The sequence below is a fragment of the Habropoda laboriosa genome, unplaced genomic scaffold (genome assembly GCF_001263275.1).
Source record: "Habropoda laboriosa isolate 0110345459 unplaced genomic scaffold, ASM126327v1 scaffold523, whole genome shotgun sequence".
NCBI classification, from domain to species: domain Eukaryota; kingdom Metazoa; phylum Arthropoda; class Insecta; order Hymenoptera; family Apidae; genus Habropoda; species Habropoda laboriosa.
In genome coordinates, this window is record NW_017100752.1 from 174,356 (window position 1) to 193,056 (window position 18,701).

At 30.6% G+C, this 18,701-nt stretch overlaps 3 protein-coding genes across 3 annotated transcripts; 2 read left to right on the top strand and 1 right to left on the bottom strand.

Annotated features, from left to right (window-relative positions):
* Positions 1-116: 116 nt before the first annotated feature.
* LOC108577171 (probable transcriptional regulatory protein OEOE_0768) lies at positions 117-1,378 on the top strand. The gene is made up of 4 exons (XM_017940280.1): positions 117-300; positions 475-730; positions 810-969; positions 1,041-1,378. The coding sequence occupies exons 1-4, from the start codon at positions 120-122 to the stop codon at positions 1,248-1,250; spliced, it is 807 nt and encodes a 268-aa protein (XP_017795769.1). The 5' UTR covers positions 117-119; the 3' UTR covers positions 1,251-1,378.
* Positions 1,379-1,492: 114 nt separating this feature from the next.
* On the bottom strand, positions 1,493-4,394 carry LOC108577165 (uncharacterized protein PF11_0213). The gene is made up of 4 exons (XM_017940274.1): positions 4,186-4,394; positions 3,974-4,096; positions 3,411-3,591; positions 1,493-3,325 (listed from the first exon to the last, which is right to left on the bottom strand). The coding sequence occupies exons 1-4, from the start codon at positions 4,256-4,258 to the stop codon at positions 1,543-1,545; spliced, it is 2,160 nt and encodes a 719-aa protein (XP_017795763.1). The 5' UTR covers positions 4,259-4,394; the 3' UTR covers positions 1,493-1,542.
* Positions 4,395-13,578: 9,184 nt separating this feature from the next.
* LOC108577164 (spermidine synthase) lies at positions 13,579-18,588 on the top strand. The gene is made up of 6 exons (XM_017940273.1): positions 13,579-13,644; positions 13,703-13,890; positions 15,453-15,573; positions 16,581-16,827; positions 17,550-17,779; positions 18,085-18,588. Exons 2-6 carry the CDS (start codon positions 13,760-13,762, stop codon positions 18,235-18,237), a joined length of 882 nt encoding a protein of 293 aa, XP_017795762.1. The 5' UTR covers positions 13,579-13,644; positions 13,703-13,759; the 3' UTR covers positions 18,238-18,588.
* Positions 18,589-18,701: the final 113 nt, after the last annotated feature.

Below are 18,701 nucleotides of genomic sequence, written 5' to 3' on the forward strand. Positions count from 1 at the left end.
TTATATAAATATAATATTATTTTAAACTTTTGATTAAATTGGTTGGTACCAATACTAAATTTTCAATTTCCCTGCTAGATATATTCATCTGAATATCATAACCTCTATAGTTCTCTAAGATGAGTTACCGATTGAATATTTTACTTTTCAATGAATGTAAAAATTTCTTTATTCAAGAAACCAGAAGATATGCAGGTCATAGCAAGTGGCAAAATATTAAAGCTACTAAACAATCCCAGGATACCGCAAAGTCAATTATTTTTAATAGCTTAGCTTCTAAAATAAAGAAGGTAGTAGTAGGTATGTATTTTCATATATGATAGAAAGCAATAGCACAAAAGGCATTTATTGCTGTATATACAGAAATATGTGCAGATTCTTTTAATGGAAATTTACTTACTGTTTAAGTTAGATGAGATTTATTATAAATATGGAACATGTTACATGGTGAATATTAAAATTTGTTTGTTAAAGAATCTGGTAATGCAGATCCAGATACCAATTCAAAATTAGCAGGTTTAATTACTCAAGCTAAGAAGATCAACATGCCAGCAACTACTTTAAAAGCAATTCTAGATAGAATACAAAATGTACAAAGCAATGATTTTAATAGTCAAACTGAGATAGTGACTATTCGTACTTCTACAGGAATTACACTTATCATATATATTGCATCTAACAGTCTAGCTGAAGCAAAACCTCTTCTGAACAACCTAGTGAAAAAAGCTAGGTAAGTCATACTTTGACTAAATATTACTTCTTTAACATAAATCTACTCGAAAGTTAATTATGTTAAATTATGTATACAGAGCTAAAACTGCAGACGTATCAGTGTTATCCATGTTTGACTGTGCCAGTTATGTCACAGCTTCTAGAGACTGTAACTTGGATCAAGCAATGGAAAATGCAATAGAAATTAATGCACAAGATGTAGAAGAAGTAAAACATGACGATAAGACATGTTTCATGGTATTAAAATTTTTTTTTTACTTATTTCTTTATATTTTTGTATACTTCATTTTAATTTTCATTTGTTGCAGTTTAAATCTGAATTCCTTTTCCCTGAGAAGGCTGCAACGCAACTAACAAATTTGGGTTACACTATACTTTCAATAGATAATAAATGTGTACCTATTACTGTAATTGAAGTCAGTGAGGAAGAATTAGAAAATATTAACAAATTTAAACACAAACTTCAATCTTGTATAAACGGAGTTATAAAAATTGAGGACAACATCGCACCACCTTGAACTAGGACTTCAAGTTAATGTGGAATAATAACATTACCCATACATTTTTAAATTTTCCTTTGAAAGTACATGTCCAGAATTATAGCAATGAAAGAATGTAAATAAATTTGATTATCACTAAAGTGTACAAAGGCATTTTTTCATTTCAGAAAAAATAAAGGAACAAAATTCTGTACATTTACAAAATGTTACTTTTTAATAATAAATATTGTTGTAGATCAGTTGTACATAATTGAAGTATTACTTATATTATACAGAAAATATAATAAAAATACATCCAACTTTTTATACTTCACTGTACATTAGCGCCATATCCCTTTATTTCCTTTAAATTGGAGCCCGGAAAATTTATGACGGAATTTCTATGAAAAAAGGATATCAATTTTTTTGACATTTTGGGTCTTCCATTCCAGTGATTGGATGAAGTATGAAACTTTCTACGGTTGCTGTTTGAAGGTGTCTTTCGATATACATTTCTTTGCTTCACAGGTTTTTCCATAATTTCCGCATTATGTATGGAATCATTACTTACAGATTCATCTACTGATCTTTCATGTTTCTTTCTATTTGGTTCGTTTATTTCATTTTCATGTAAATTGCTTGCATTCTCTTTATTAAAAACATCTTCTGCATCCTTCACATTCACTATTTCAGTGGCAAAATCATTTACATCGCTGTCTTTTTTAGCTTTTTTCTTTTTTTTCACTTTCACAGGTTTTGTTTCTCCTTCTGTTTCACAGTTGTTTGTCCTTTCGTCTTCTAAGTTTTCTACATTACTAACGTCCGTCATTATTTGAGAAATATCTTCACCTTTTTCTATATTTTGCTCATTATCTTTATTTTTCTTCTTTTTCTTTTTCTTTTTAGAAATATCCTCTTCACACTCCTCCTGCTCAAGTGTTGTATTTATTTCTGAAATAGTTTCTCCTATTGCAGTTTCTTGTGCATCATTTTTATCATCAATAACGATTTCTTGTTTTTCTTTATGCTTTTTCTTCTTTTTCTTTTTGTTTAAAATATTTTCTTGAGGTTCACAATTATCAACTATATTATCTATTATCTTAGGTCGCTTATTCTTTGTTCTCTCTTCATAAGCTTCTTTATCTTCTTCTGGTATTTCCACTATAGTTTCTAAATTCGATCGACGGCTCCCTTTTCTTTTTTTTGACTTTTTACTCTTACTTTCATTGATTTCGTTGTCATGTACTTCTTCAGACGTTTCTTCAACATCTAAGGCTTCATTAACACAACCAGATGATACTGCACTATCAACACTATCATCATATATTTTTTTCTTTTTAGCTTTCTTATTTTCAACTTCAAATTTGTCTAATTTATTTTTATTCTTCTTCTTCTTCACAGAATCAGTACTATATTCTACATGATCATTGAATCTTACTCTTTTCTTATCATCTGCCTCATCACTTAAATCTAGAGCAGAATTTGTAAGACCAAATTGTATTCTAGATACTTCAAACTCTTTTCCATTACAGGTTTCATTAGTTTGACAATCTAAATTCAAACCATCATTCACAACACCATTCTTGTACTCACTGTCATTCATATCTTTAAATTTTTTAGCTTTATTGTTTAAGTTAAATTCATTATCAACAGATTTTCTCCTTTTACAAGATTTAGACTTACTATTAGAATTCAAACTGTTTTCAGGACTATTTATTTGTAGACAAGGATTCTCAAAAGCATAATTGCATATATTTTGGGATTCTTTGTGCTCTTCATTATTATGAGGTTGTACTTTGGTAGATGTTGATGTAAATCCAAATCCAACATATTCAGATTCAGTTTCTAAATTATTGTCTTGGTGTTTTTCATTTCCATATGTCAAAGAAAGACCCTGCTTTTTCTTCATAAAATATTCTGCCATGTTCCCACCATTTATAGCAATAATCCCACCTCTATTATCTTGAGTACCAATTGGATCAGTATTATCCTCATAGTTATTTTGTTTATCTTGATCAGTATTATTTATATTTAATTCTTTCTGACCAAATATGTTTGCCAAATCTTTTGAACTATATTTGTTTATATCCTTACCTCTTGTGAATTTCTGGTAACTAGTAACAGCAATAAAAATTAGAAGAAAAGGAATAATATATTTACATATATGTAGCTATATCTTAATATGCTGCATATCCTTACTGAACACGAGTACGGCTCTGCTTAGATTTCAACTCCAATGATTTTCCACTTAAATCACTTTTACTTCTTTCAGTTTGCACAACATTATCTTGATCTACTTGTAGTTTTTGTAAAAAGTCATTAAAACTATCTTGATGCTCTGTCCATGCTTTATCTAAATGACTTATATTATATCCAAGACCTATAATTATTGTAATTATTAATTAAATCAATTAATAAAACGTAAAATTATCAAAAATATTAAAAATTATAATCAGTAGCCTTCTAAACAATTTAAAATTAGAAAACTGTTCATTCTCAATGCAGTAGGAATATTAATAAAAAAAAACTATATAAACTTTCCACAAAAAAGTAATGCTAAAAGGATCAGGGATATTTTTTTATTTCACAACTTTACAATTTTATTCTAGTAATATCTATTTTATGAAAAAATAGTTTCATTCCTAGGTTAGTTTCAACAACTAGAATGAATTTCAAAACCATTGGAAACAAACTTACAATAAATCAAATTCAACTTATAAATACATATAACTGTTTATATTTACTATATGTATTATACTTACCTGCTGTATCATTTTTAACCTGTAGATGCACGTGTTTTGTCGTACCCTGTTCATGTTTTCCGAGTCCACTACCGCTCGTCCAACCCATCTTTTCCAGCATCTTTTGTCCATATTTGTTTGAGTCTACCAAAAATATGTAGGTGTGAATAAAGTATCATGAATACAGAGCACAACATTATTCGAATATGGAATATATGTAAACATTTATAAACCTTCGCTCCAGTATTTTCCTCGAGGATTTAGTGTCCACTTGCGTTTTGAACGTTGTTCTGCGAGCATCGCCATGTTTTACTTTATATTTTGCAATGACAATTAATTGAAAATGTAAATCTAACATTTGGGTGTGTAGTATGAATATATTTTAATTGATAATTTAAATTTTGCACAGCTCTTTCTATTAAAATTCAACGTAAGGTTAGAAAAGCACCATGGCGAACATATTGAGACGGCGTTGACGCAAAACACACTGACTTGCTCGTGGCGCTGCATTAAGGCACGTTCGTAGCGGCAAATTTAAATTATGAATACGTTATGTCGATCATTTTTCGAAATTATATTGCATAAAACGTTGATCTATGTGAAAATTTAAGAGCATCTCTTTCTATACATTTATTTGCATATAATATTGTTACTACTTTAAGTATACAAAATTATTATAACGTACTCTAAGAATGTTGGGTTGGAGACAGGTATTCAAAAAAGTTTACAATAACACAAATATATTATATTTAAGATTTAAGACTCGATAATAACAATTACAATATCTCTACTCTCTCTGTATTACGCTAATACTTTTACTTTTAACTCTCGATACTCTTTATACAACTCTTGCTCTATGAATATTTCTCTATGACTCTTCCCTGTGACTATTTATTTCTCTATGACTGTTCTCTCTGACTATTTCTCTATGACTATCCCCCGCTAGTATCATTCATCATTTTATTCTTTCACCCGCTCATTCTCCCTTTCTTTATTTCTCAAGTTCTTTTATTTTACGCGGGCATTTTCAAAACGCGTTTGGTTACGTCACACATTTTTCGTCCACCCAATACAGTCACGTTCTCGTCCCAAACACTCTTTATTCGCGCGTCTATCTTTCCGGTTTAAACACTAGCCTAAAGCTAAATTATAATCTATCATTCCCACAGTGCGTATAGTTCTCTTTACATTCGCTAAAACAATTTAAAATAATTGTTTCGGTTTATTTGCCTAAGACTTTTACACGTGGATGAAAATATTGTGTAAAAGAGTACATACATTATGTTAATTTTGATACCTAGGGGAAAATGTAAACCTAAAATAGTGAATAGTGAATTAGTGCTTTATTGTATAATAAATCAGATGCTGCACAGGATCTGTGATTAATTATTTTAATCTTGACTAAAAATACACAGCATTCGTCAATGTCAAATCCTAATCTTACACGTGTACACGTCTTATCAGGTTCAGTGAATGAATGAACGTTACATTTATAACAGTACAGAAACAATTTCTACAATATTGCATTACCATTAATATGATTTTAAGATGCTGCACAGGATCTGTGATTAATTATTTTAATCTTTACTAAAAATACACAGCATTCGTCAATGTCAAATCCTAATCTTACACGTGTACACGTCTTATCAGTTTCTATTTCATGAACTTCGTTACATTTAACAACTGCATCTTGTTTATGCTTCGTATCTCAGAACAAGTTCAAAAAAGAACACGCGATAACTTTCATTTCACGTTATTTCAATTAATTTGCCTTCGATTAAAATGCGAATTGAAATCTTTTATTTCGATTATGAACTAACTTTTCCAATATTTCTGTCTGATTCAATATTTCTGCCAAATCGATCACCGATATTTAATATTACACTAGAAATTTCACCATGTACATGTACATATAATGTAACTAATTGTAAGCTTCCTTTTCATCGGAATAAACATCGCGTGAAAAATATTTTTTGCATCGTTACAATTCCAAGACACATATTTAGGTGACCTAACTTAAAAGGACCACCCTGAATAAACGTAAATAAAATAATTTTCTTATTGTAATCGTAAATAAGTATATGTCATTAAATTGTTCGCAAAATTTTCATTGGATATCAGCGTTGTACGTTGGGCGACTGTAATCGTATGTAGTAACGAAAGGGTTTAATTTGAATTTAAATTAAAATCTATTATTCCGATTATGAACAAACTCTTCGAATCTTTAAATGTTTTTGCTGGAGCAATCAGATTCGTTTCATTTATTGTAAATAATTTCTGTGCACAAACAAAAAAAGAATAAAATATTTATTTAGTTTTCTGTCGAAAAACATACTATGGTGAAGTATTGTCCCTCTAAAAATGGTTAAGTACTGTTTGAAATTTTTATTAAATAGCAATTCATATTAACACTTAGCATCGTTATAGTTCCATATTGTCACTCAGAAGCTAAAACAATTAACTCCACCATTTTGATATTCTTCCAATTTTAGTATCAAAGCACATGCTTGGTGTTCTATTTTTCATGAATAAAACACATTTGCAACTATTGTAATATTAAACAAATTTAATAAATTTATACAAATCTATACAAATTTCACAAATTTATAATCATTACAGTATTAATAAATTTTACAAGACAAAGTTAGTCACTTTGGCTTCTGAGTGGCTCATTTCCTCACTGAATACCCTCTCCAGACTTTTATTTTGATTTTCTTCTCTTAACAATAATTCTTCAAGGTGCAGTAAAATTAACAATAAATTCTTCCCTATGCAATTTTGCACAAATGTAGCAAGTGTTCTGATACTTATGGACGAAATTGTAGACTTAAAATCTCGGCTAATTGTACAGCAGATTAAATATCTGCTAACGTGAAAATTTCGAAAGGGGTTATCTCTCTATTTAACGAAGGATGGAGGAGTAGTGATTTAGGTTATCAAGTATAAACTAATTTTACACAAATTTAGACTGCAAAAGAGAAAGTAATTGCAGAGATGGCAGATAATCATTATCTGCTGAATACGACTTTATTGACTTAGGATCAGCAAGAAGGAAGAAGTCTAAGTTCAAATGCGATTATAAATTAAAGAGAGAAAATTTGATTGGTATTACTCATGAATATCACGAATATTTATTATTTCTCTTCAAGAACGAAGAGATAAATGCATTTCGAAAATTTAATTATATTCGTCGAATAAAAATATGTTTTATGTCGGTATCCTTGAGTTGTAGAAGAAGAAAAAACAAAGTAAGGGAAACTTTTTAAATTTCGAAGTTGAGTTTATACTGAAGTTATTTAATTTTAAACATTATGGCTTAATTTGACCTTGTTTAATTTGAACAAAATTTTTATGTAAATAAATAAATGGGCGCTTAATGGGCGCTTAATCGAAAAAAGGAAGAAAATCACTCATGAAAGTGTAGAAAGAAGTAAAAAAAAAAAATGTAAATCTACTTTTGCATTTAAAGTGCAGCTTTCCCACGAGGACTACAACAGACTTGAACTGAACGAAAAAATGAATGCTTCAAAATTTACCGGTACAAATGGTACTTGTTAAAATATCAAAATTCATTGTTAATTTTATTCTTCGCTTATTCAAAATTTATTGTCCAAAAGAATGCTCGAATTACATATTGAAAAAGAAGACATAATGTAGCAGTAATAAAGTTTACTGTTAGTTTTATTGTGAATCTATTGAACTTTATTGCTAATTTTCATAAAGTTGGCAAAATTTATTGTTTCTTCACTTATTTCAAATTTACTGTTCAAAATAATGCTGGAATTATATCGCGAAAAAGAAGAAATAATGAAATAAGTATACGTGATATAGTGATAAGCAGCTTAATTCAAAAAATCTTTTTAAAACGAATAAAAAAGAAAGCGTTAATAATTGACATAAACTCTCACTGATCAAAATTTTTTTAACGCCTCTTTCTACCATATTCCCCAGTTCCAACACCTAACACGGCATTAATACGTCTCCTGCTCTGTTGGCCATCCCCCCAAAGGTGAAATCTTCATTGTAAGAACGAAGATACTCGTACTTTACAAGATGCTTCACACAAAGTACACACTTTTTCATTATTTTTCGTAATTACTTTCGTTATTATATTATCTTCTACTCGTATTCTTGTATTTAATCGTCCGATTTGAAATAACTTGGTTCCCAACTTAAATAAACTTACTCGTATTGCTAATTCCAAAATTTGGATTAGATAACTAATACAGCAAAATTTAAAGAACAGAATTCCGCAGTAAAAGTATGAAAAATGTTCAAGTCGCTTAAAAAAATTCTAGGAATTCAACAAGTCTAAAAAGTATTTTCTCAAAGTGTAATAACTACAGTGTCAAGAATTTACAATTGTCTCAATTACCCAAAATTTTCAATATTTCCTTTCAAACTTCTGCGGAATTTCTGAATTCTTTCGGAACACAGGGTGCGTTGAGCAACGTTTTCCTGTTGCTCCAAAAAGACAAAGCCATAGAGTCCTTTAAGTAACTACACACAGGAAATCAAAGTGTGAAAAATTTCGAATTATTCTAATTTCCCTAAATTTTCAATTCTTCCTCTCAAACTTCCCTCGAATTTTACAATCTTCTCGCGTGAAAAATCAGGACTTAAATTACACAGTTTAGCAGTATTCTTTGCTCAATTGCCACAGAGTTGATCTAATAAACAATTTAAGAAAATACCTTTATTTTAATTAATTTCTGCTTAAATTTAATATATATATATTATAATTTGTTGTTAAAAAATGATTTCGTCTACAAGATTAATTCTATTACATCAAAATCGACCAGATTTATATTCATTTCTTATATCTCAATTTCCGCTGATTTATGTTTGGAAACGTGTCCCTGTATACACAGTTTTCTCAAGAGACACAATTTCCACATTTAAAGTTCCTACAATTGTCATTCGAGACCTCGACCACCTCGACAAATAATAAACCAGCAATCTAACAATTACATGTACAATAAAATCCTTTTTCAAATCGACAAAAATCAAGAAAACTCTTCAAGCAACTCCAACAGAAGAATTTAGAAAAATCACAGATCCTCCTCGAATTTTCCAATTTTCTCGCGACACAGGACGTGTCCTCGAGAACCACGCGTCCCTCGGACAGTTCCACCAAAGACAAAGCAGAATCGTTTATCTTCACTTTTATCACGATCGTTTATCGTTTTTTCGTCGCTCGATCCATTGGCTCGACCGTCATCCGAATGGAGTATACATGAAAACCGATCTCACAGCAACGCACACACAGTATCTTGTCTGTGCTTGAACCGTTATTATCACGGAGCAGAGAAACGAGGGCGATAAGGGCCACATCCGTTTAGTAAGTAAAGTCATCGGCATTCTACTTGCCAGTCTTGCTCGTGCTTCTGTTTCGAAGGTCCGTCCGTTTGGATTTGTCGCCACTTTACACGGTACGCGTGCAAACTTTCCTTCTCTCTGATTTTACCAATTACCCGGAAAGATCGACGTGAGAATTCTCGTTTGATCGACGTTAATCGTTGGAAAACGCACATTCTTCAAACGACTTATCGGTGATTTTTACTATTTTTCTTCTTCTTCTTCTCTTTGCTTCAAAATGTGAACGATTCATTGTCACTGTTTTGTCTGCTTCAACGGTGGATTTTTACGGGAGATTGTCTCACATGGGGTGAAATTTTTGCTCGCCGCGTTTCTTCGTCACGAGTGATCCCGATCTTCCTGAAATCGGTCCTCGAATTGCCGAAATTTAATTAAAGAAATGCAGAATTTGTTAACTCGTTCTGTAAGTTCATGTCGAATTTCCTAATCCAGAGCAAATATTTTCTCAAATTTGGGAAGAAAAGAAATTCTTCTTCTTTCTTCCGCTAAGAATTTCCTCGGATTCTCGTTTAAGTATTGTCCGCTTCCGACGCGAACTCACGGCCGACGACCTAACAGAAACACGAGATACAGAGAATGTAAAAAGAGTTCTTCGAATGCTCGAGAACAGAATTGTTGTGTAAATAAAATTTCAGTGAACAGCAAGCTCTGTTGTGTGACGTTAGTTTACCATTCCATTGAAATCTTCAATGCACGTTGTTCCCTTATTGTTCCTCAGAACAAAGACAAACGAAGTCGAGCGGTGCAATGTGATTTCCATGCGTGAAACGACCACTTCTTCTTCTTTCTTTTCTTTTCCAATGTAAAAGAGGATATTTATTCCTGCCGATTCATTTCACGAATCGTGCAAATTTCCGAATTTCGTGTTCTGCTTAGCTAAACGCTTCGAACGAGACTTGGAACGGTAGTGAAATAAATCTTACTCTTATCGTCGACACCTCGCGTAATTAACACATCTGAAGGACGCGTTTAATAAACACGTGTTGGAGAATAGATTTATTATGGGTAATGAGATTTGGGAAGCAGGTGTGTTTATCAGTTACGTTTCTACGATTGATACTCTCGGTTGAGTGTCCGCTTGGCTACACGTGGACATCATGTGATTGCGTAAACAGCGTCAATTGAAATTTGCGTCTGTGAAAGGTAGCTTTTTCATAATTTTGCTTCTGTCAGAAAATGATGTATTTAACGGACGTAATTTGTACGTGGTTCTATAGACTTTTTTCAAATTTTTCAAATTTATCAAAAATTTATCAAAATTGGTAGCCTTCGAATGGAAAAATTGTTTCAGTGCTATTTTTGTAGGGTTTCCGTTTTGGGATTATTTAGTTGGTAGGAAATTGTTCAGGCGTTTGATGAAACGGTGGTTTGTTGGGGAAAGGAAGAGTGAATAGGGGAGGATTTGGGAAAATTTCCAATTTTTTTCACCCTGGATTGTTTTTAATAATTTTTCTTAAAATGTTATTATCTAGTCTTGGCTCATTTTCCAATGAAAAGTCACGAATCTTGAATTTTGGACGCAAACATTGAAATATCCTAACATTTACATAACCTTCTTCAGTTTTTTCAATTATTTTCACATTTTTCGAATATTTCAGTTACTCATCACGTCAGATAATAATGTCCAGACAATTTTGTTGTGAATTTTTTTCACGAGTTTTAAATTTTAGTAAATTTCCTATAATTATTTGTGGATTGTGAAACTTTTCTGAAAATTTATGACTGCAGAGAACTTGATATGCCAGTTTCAGCTTCGTTTGCACCTACGTAATAATTGTCACGAATGAAACAAGTTAAAAAATTGTATAATAAGTACGATCTTAACAGTAGAGTTAAATTTATGTGAGATACTGTCAGACAGTGAATTTTTTAGTATAAATTGAACATTAATGGAATTTAACCAAGTGTCGTTAATTTAAATTTAAACAAAAGGAAATTATTTTGTATCATTGATTGTAAAATTGTTAGGTTTCTTGAATATTAACATTTTTGTGGTATTGATAATTTGGCTGTGTCTTAACTTTTTATAAATAATTTCACATTTTAGTCAACTTAGGAAAATTCATAAACAAAATAAATTGTGATATTCTTAGAGGAGTGGGTGATTTCAGTGAGAACGATATTTAAATTTCGAGAAAAATATTTATAATTTGTATTCATTATTTCCTTAATTTTATAATAATTAAGATATAGAAAATTTGTCACTATGCGTACACTTAATCAGGTTCAAATGTGAACGAAATGGATCGTATTTCTCCTTAATTTTTGGGGTATTAATAATTTGCCTGTGTTTTAACTTTCTACATATTTCCACGCATTAATAAACTTAAAAAAAGTTTATAAACGAAATGCAAATAGCTTTTGAACCGATATTTGAAATTATACTGCTTATTCATATTTATAATTTATATTCGTTATTTCCCTGATTTTATAATAATTAAGATGTAGAATCAGGTTCAAATAAAAAACAAGATAGATCAATTTTAGAAAAATTAATTTTCCTACAGTGTCACTCTCTGGTGAAAATACTTCAATGAAACTCACAGCAACACCTGTTACCAATTCAGAAACAAGAGAAATCTCCCAAAATCAATTTAACACTACAGGAATTGACTTTTCCAACTTCTTTCTCTAACACCTTACTATTTAAAATTAAGGTAAAAACACAAGCTAGATTGTATTTTTCTTTCATTCGAGAGAAAAGAAAATAGAATTCACTGAAATAGAAAAATTAATTAATTTTTTTTCTACTATACTTTCCAAACTTCCTTTCCTAATTAAGAAAATGAATTAATCAAGAAAATGAAGAAAACTGATTACAAATTTAAAAAACTTCAATTATACTTGCAATCTGAACTTTCAACACTAAAAACATCTCCCACAATAAATTGCACACTACAAAAACTGACTTTCCAAACTTCCTTTCCTAATTAAGAAAATGAATTAATCAAGAAAATGAAGAAAACTGATTACAAATTTAAAAAACTTCAATTATACTTGCAATCTGAACTTTCAACACTAAAAACATCTCCCACAATAAATTGCACACTACAAAAACTGACTTTCCAAACTTCCTTTCCTAATTAAGAAAATGAATTAATCAAGAAAATGAAGAAAACTGATTAGAAATTTAAAAAACTTCAATTATACTTGCAATCTGAACTTTCAATACTAAAAACATCTCCCAAAATAAATTGCACACTACAAAAACTGACTTTCCAAACTTCCTTCCTTAATTAAGAAAATGAATTAATCAAGAAAATGAAGAAAACTGATTAGAAATTTAAAAAACTTCAATTATACTTGCAATCTGAACTTTCAACACTAAAAACATCTCCCACAATAAATTGCACACTACAAAAACTGACTTTCCAAACTTCCTTTCCTAATTAAGAAAATGAATTAATCAAGAAAATGAAGAAAACTGATTAGAAATTTAAAAAACTTCAATTATACTTGCAATCTGAACTTTCAATACTAAAAACATCTCCCAAAATAAATTGCACACTACAAAAACTGACTTTCCAAACTTCCTTTCCTAATTAAGAAAATGAATTAATCAAGAAAATGAAGAAAACTGATTAGAAATTTAAAAAACTTCAATTAGAATTGACTTTTCAAACTTCCTTCCTTATTTGAGAATCAAGAAAACGAAGGAAACTAATTACAAATTTGAAAAAAACATCAATTATAATTGCAATCTGAACTTTTCAATTTCACTGAACTTTCAACACTACAAACATCTCCCAAAATAAATTGCACACTACAAAAATTGACTTTCCAAACTTCCTTCCCTAATTGAGAATCAAGAAAACGAAGAAAACTAATTACAAATTTGAAAAAACTTCAATTATAATTGCAATCTGAACTTCCAACACTAAAAACATCTCCAAAAATAAATTCCCCCCTACAAGAATTGACTTTCCACACTTCCTTCCCTACTTAATAATCAAGAAAACTAATTACAAATTTAAAAAGCTTCAATTACAATTGCAATCTGAAATTTCCATACGAAACTTTCCCATCACCGATCAAACTCTATCCACAAAAAGGAACTCTGCCTTTCGAAAAATTTCCTACATTTCACCCACCAATGAAACAAAACTCCGCACACTTTTCCTCCACAATCAGACAAACAAGACGTACACATTAAAACTGAACGAAACCGCAGCGAAGCGACTCAATGCTACACCCAGCCACGAATACACACAAGTGACAAACGAGTTTCGCCATTTCTTCTTTTAAACTTCGCTCCAGCGGGAGTGGAAGTGGCGGTCAGTGTCGTAGGAAAACATGTTTGGCCACATAAAAAGGTTACCACTTTTATTTCCCTTGTCCACGATTAACTGACCGACAGTGTCTGCTTTCCAGTTGAATCGCGAAACGAGGCATACACCGGGCGGCAGAGGAACACGCGAAACGGAAGAAATGGATGCGATAAAACCTGGCTGGTTCAGTGAAATCAATGATCTGTGGCCAGGTGTCTCGTTGTCTCTCGAAGTGGTCAAGATACTTCATCGGGAAAGATCGCAGTATCAAGATGTGATGGTGCTCGACACGTAAATATTCCAATATTTTCCTATTCCCTTGCATTGCGTTACGTGTGACCGATGGATCGCGATTCTGGATCGCGGTGAGACGAAAATTGTGGAATGAGAAATCGGAGAGAAGAAAGTTAGTTCGTGTGTCGGAGGATCGTAGAGTCTGGTGAAATAGGAAGATAGATCGTGGAACATTTTGTGCGCAGTTATGCTAGTTGTAAGGGTTAGATTGGTGGAGAGACCGAATTTTCACCATTACACGTACGAGTTATTGCGAGACGTGGTGATTCGAAGAATTAGAGGTTGTTGGAGTGTTTTTCGAATTAGAATTGGTAGGGGAATTTTGAATTTTCGATTTGAGATTAGGAGAATTGGAGAATGTGCCTGTTTCTGCTTTCCTGTTTTTTTTTTTTCGTGGAGTATTTACTACAGAATTTTGCAGGTTTTGTTAGAATTATTTTTTTGTTAGTTTCAGTTTTGAAATTTCTTTTCGAGTGTTCAGAACAGAATTTTTTAATTTTAGTTAGAAGAATTAGAGAATGTATGAGTTCCTGCTTTGAAATTTCTCGTGGAAGTATTCATTACAGGATTTTTCATTTTCAGTTAGAGGAATTGGAGAAATTTCTTTACAAAGTTTATTCTTAACAATAAACAATAAAACTTGTAATTTAAAAATTGATCAATAAACATCGGAGTACTTCTTACAGAATTTCTCATGGTTTAGCTAGAAGAATTAGAGAAATTTCTTTTACAAAGTTTATTGTTAATAACGAACAGTAAAAATTCATCAATAGACATTTTATATTTGAGAACTTCTTCCAGAATTTTTCATATTTACTTAGAAGAATTAGAGAAATTTATTTTACAAGCATTATTGCTAATAATAAACAATAAAAATTGGTCAATAGACGCGTTATATCTAAAATCGAATACCAGAAGAAACTTTCATTCAAAAAATGGAGCATCAAAAATTTATTATTAAGACTGAAAAATAGATATTCGGTTCTAATTTCGAAAATAAATTTTCGAGAGGGACTTTAAGAACGATTACAACGAAAACTGCTCAGAAAATGCGTACGGTTAGCTGTGAATACGAATTAAACCAAGATAGCGTTTGTTAATTTGCAATTCCAGTTAAGCGATACAAAAGTGTTAATTATAACGTTGTATTATCGCGTTCTATTTGCGAGACAAGTATTTTTTTTTCAGTTAGTTATAAAAGTATTAATGATTACTATTTTTAGTTATATCGGCGCAATTTATTGCAAAATTCCTTTTTAGCAGTTTATCGCGGTGTTTTGCAATCGACAATATATCTAATCTTTTCTTTCTACGAAATATGTATTTTCTCGACAGAAAACGTTTAGTGTAGTAACATAATGCCCTTTAACTTGCCCTTTCAATTTTTTTTTTTTTCTTATTTTGCCTGTTTAAGGGAAAAGAGGTAAATTTGTTAATACAGTAAAAGTATGTTAAATTCTTAAAAAAAAAAAAAAAAAAAAGAGAAACAGATGGAAATTGAACTAGTAAGTTATTTGTCATCGTTTCAAGGGACACTTGTTTTAATTACATACATACAGGAAATCACATGGAAGAGCCTTAATTTTAGATGGTATCATACAATGCACGGAGAATGACGAATTTTCGTACCAGGAGATGATTGCTTTTCTACCACTATGCAGCCATCCAAATCCTAAAACTGTAAGGCTTAAGTGTTTAATGACATTTTTCTTATAATTAAGGAAATTTTATTTTTCGTTGGAATTCATGAGTTTATTAAAAATCGCTAATTACCGCGAGATTATTTTTATATTAAGTTTGTTTACTGGAGAAGGAAAAGATTTTTCTTTGGTGCTAATGGATTCGTTGAAACAAAAGAACAAAGAAACAAAGAATTAACATTGAAGAGCAATGAAACAAAAGAATTAAAAAAAGTATGTAATGTTTCTTCGTCGCTCTATTATTTAAATGTGTAACAATATTTTTTAGGCAATAATTTAGGTAAAACATATTTTTATACGTTTAAATAATAAAGTGGCGAATATACTTTGGATATTTATTAAACATCAAATATGCAATAATTTAAGAAAATGCATAGATTAAAATTTTGTTTATATAGAATAGCTTTGTTCAACATTTACAAATCCGATTTTCTGCATACTCATGAATTTTAGTAATAATAATCTACTTTTAACTTTGCTTATCTATTTTAAAAGTCTATAAAGTATACACACTTTTTGTCCCCCATCTTTTCCTCAACCTGATCATTTTTTCGTCATTTAACTATCTCATCATTTTGCCCATTCAAAAGAAAAATAAATACATTTGCAATTATTCAGTGTGACTACTTTTTCACTAATAATTAACTTCCTCTGTCCTCAACTACTTTTCAGTAAAAATTAACTTCCTCTACCCTCAACAGTGCAGCTGTTTTTTCATTGAAAATTAACTTCCCTTATTTTTAACATTACAACTATTTTTCCATTGAAAATTAATTTCCTCTACTCATAACGTTGCAACTACTTTTTTTCACTAAAAATTAACTTCCCCTGTCCTCAACATTGCAACTACTTTTTCATTGAAAATTAACTTCCTCTATACTCGACAATTTTTAGAAAATTTGCATATTAACAACGTATAAACAATTTAAAAATGCTACTAATACTCGTAAGCCAAAATTCTACTTATTCGATCTAAATATTGAACAGGTCCTAATAGTTGGGGGTGGAGATGGCGGGGTTGCTCGTGAGGTCGCGAAACATCCGCAGGTAGAAAAGATCGTACAAGTTGAAATCGACCCGAAAGTATTGGAGGTATCGAAAAAATATTTGTCCTACATGGGAGTAGGGCTGGATCATCCTAAAGTCACCCTTAACGTGGGGGATGGTTTCCAATTCTTGAAACAGCATACTGGAGAATTCGACATTATAATCACGGACAGCAGTGATCCTGTCGGTAAGCAATTTAAAAATTTGTTTAAAAATTGAAGATAACGAGATAATCATTGAATTGGAAACATAACAAAAAGTGTAAGAATAAGTCTATCATCTGCTATAGTTATTCATATTAATTTAATGTAATGTAAATTAGAGAAGCAATATATAATTGCAATTTAGTGTTTCTAAAATTTAACTATATTCTTAGATATTTTCCAGTCATTAATACTGTAATAAATATTGAAATTGCAATAAGCTGGAGTATTTGCTTTGTCATTATCATTGTATGATCTCACTAGTATTCAATAAAACTATTGTCAAAATTGATAATGTAAAATTAAGATGAGAAATATTACTACATGATTAAATTTTCAATTAAATCATTCAATTTATCAAGTAAATTAAATTTTATAATACAGCTACATATAGGACAATATTTTTCTATATTAAATACAATAAAATGAGAGATATTCTTTAATGCAGATTCACCAGTGTTCCAAGAATCAGATTTTAGTCTGATACTCTAACAAATATTAAAATTACAATAAACTACAGTATTTGCTTTGTAATTATCATCATATGATCTCTTATATGATCTGATAAAAAATATTATCACACAATTAAATTTTAAATTAAGTCAATTCAATTTGTCAATTTAATTAAATTTTATAATACAGCTAACTATAGGACAATATTTTTCTCTATTAAACACAATAAAATGAGAAATATTTTCCAACGCAGGTCCAGCAGAGTGTTTGTTTCAAGAATCATATTTTAATCTAATGAAGAGTGCATTGAAGCCTGGTGGAATCGTTTGCAGCCAAGCAGGAACAGCCTGGGCGAACCTCGACCACGTAACACAAACTTTGCAACATTGTAAAGCTTTATTTCCAGTTGCATCTTACGGTGTGGTTTCTGTACCAACGTATCCAACAGGACAAATTGGTTTCGTACTCGGAGGATTAAGCACAGTGAGTATTCTTATTAAATACTATTCGATATTTATTAAACAATATTAAAACTCATTTTACTAAATTTCTCTTCCCTATCGATAATAAAATTATCATTCACTATACTGTTCTCATCATCTACACTTCAATTTTGTTTAATCTCAAACAATCTCCCAGAATAAATTCGACACTACAACAATTGACTTTTCAAGAAAATAAAGAGAACTTCAATTCTTCAATTTTTAGTATTGAAATTATTCGTTCACATTTGCAATATTAACACAAATGGTAATTATTTCCTAAATATAAATAATACAACTTTTCAGGAGACGAATTTCAAAGAGCCAAAGAAAGTGTTTAGTAACAGTGAGCTCGATCAAATGAACATGAAGTATTACGACCATGATGTGCACCGAGCTGCGTTCATTCTTCCAAGGTTCATAACGAAAGCGCTGAACAAGGCACTCGATAAGAAATAATCACTGAACTATGCGAAAAAAGGAGATTATTCTCAAAGGAATGAAAATCGAGACTTTTACCATATGACAAAATCATCCTTTTCGCGTATTACAGACTGTGCTCAAATCGCACAAATACCATTACAATTTTTATACATTTTAAAATTTACATTGTGTTATATGCAATTTAGATATTCAACTTTATCAATTGAACAGACTGAAGTGAAGAATTCGAACAACATGTTAATTAAAGTTGAGTACTCTGTGCAAAAATAATAACATACATCACACACACATACACACACACGAGAAACTACACCTTCTCAATAATACAATTACGAAAATGTTAGAAATTCTTTATTATCTCTGATTGTTGTAACTAAGGCTAATATGTATATTCGCAAAAATGTTCACTGTAATATAATAATGATAATAAAATAATATTTGTCATAATAATCGTCGCCGCTGTACGTAGTAGATTGTAA

Bases quoted from the DNA above. Each gene is read 5' to 3' on its own strand.
- LOC108577171 (XM_017940280.1), top strand. From the start codon at position 120: ATGAGTTACCGATTGAATATTTTACTTTTCAATGAATGTAAAAATTTC. The intron at 731-809 runs GTAAGTCATACT...TTATGTATACAG, and splicing joins AACCTAGTGAAAAAAGCTAG to AGCTAAAACTGCAGACGTAT. The intron at 970-1,040 runs GTATTAAAATTT...CATTTGTTGCAG, and splicing joins ACGATAAGACATGTTTCATG to TTTAAATCTGAATTCCTTTT.
- LOC108577165 (XM_017940274.1), bottom strand. From the start codon at position 4,258: ATGGCGATGCTCGCAGAACAACGTTCAAAACGCAAGTGGACACTAAAT. The intron at 3,592-3,973 runs GTAAGTATAATA...CAATAATTATAG, and splicing joins GGTTAAAAATGATACAGCAG to GTCTTGGATATAATATAAGT. The intron at 3,326-3,410 runs GTAAGGATATGC...TGCTGTTACTAG, and splicing joins CAGAGCCGTACTCGTGTTCA to TTACCAGAAATTCACAAGAG.
- LOC108577164 (XM_017940273.1), top strand. From the start codon at position 13,760: ATGGATGCGATAAAACCTGGCTGGTTCAGTGAAATCAATGATCTGTGG. The intron at 16,828-17,549 runs GTAAGCAATTTA...TTTCCAACGCAG, and splicing joins GGACAGCAGTGATCCTGTCG to GTCCAGCAGAGTGTTTGTTT. The intron at 17,780-18,084 runs GTGAGTATTCTT...ACAACTTTTCAG, and splicing joins TACTCGGAGGATTAAGCACA to GAGACGAATTTCAAAGAGCC.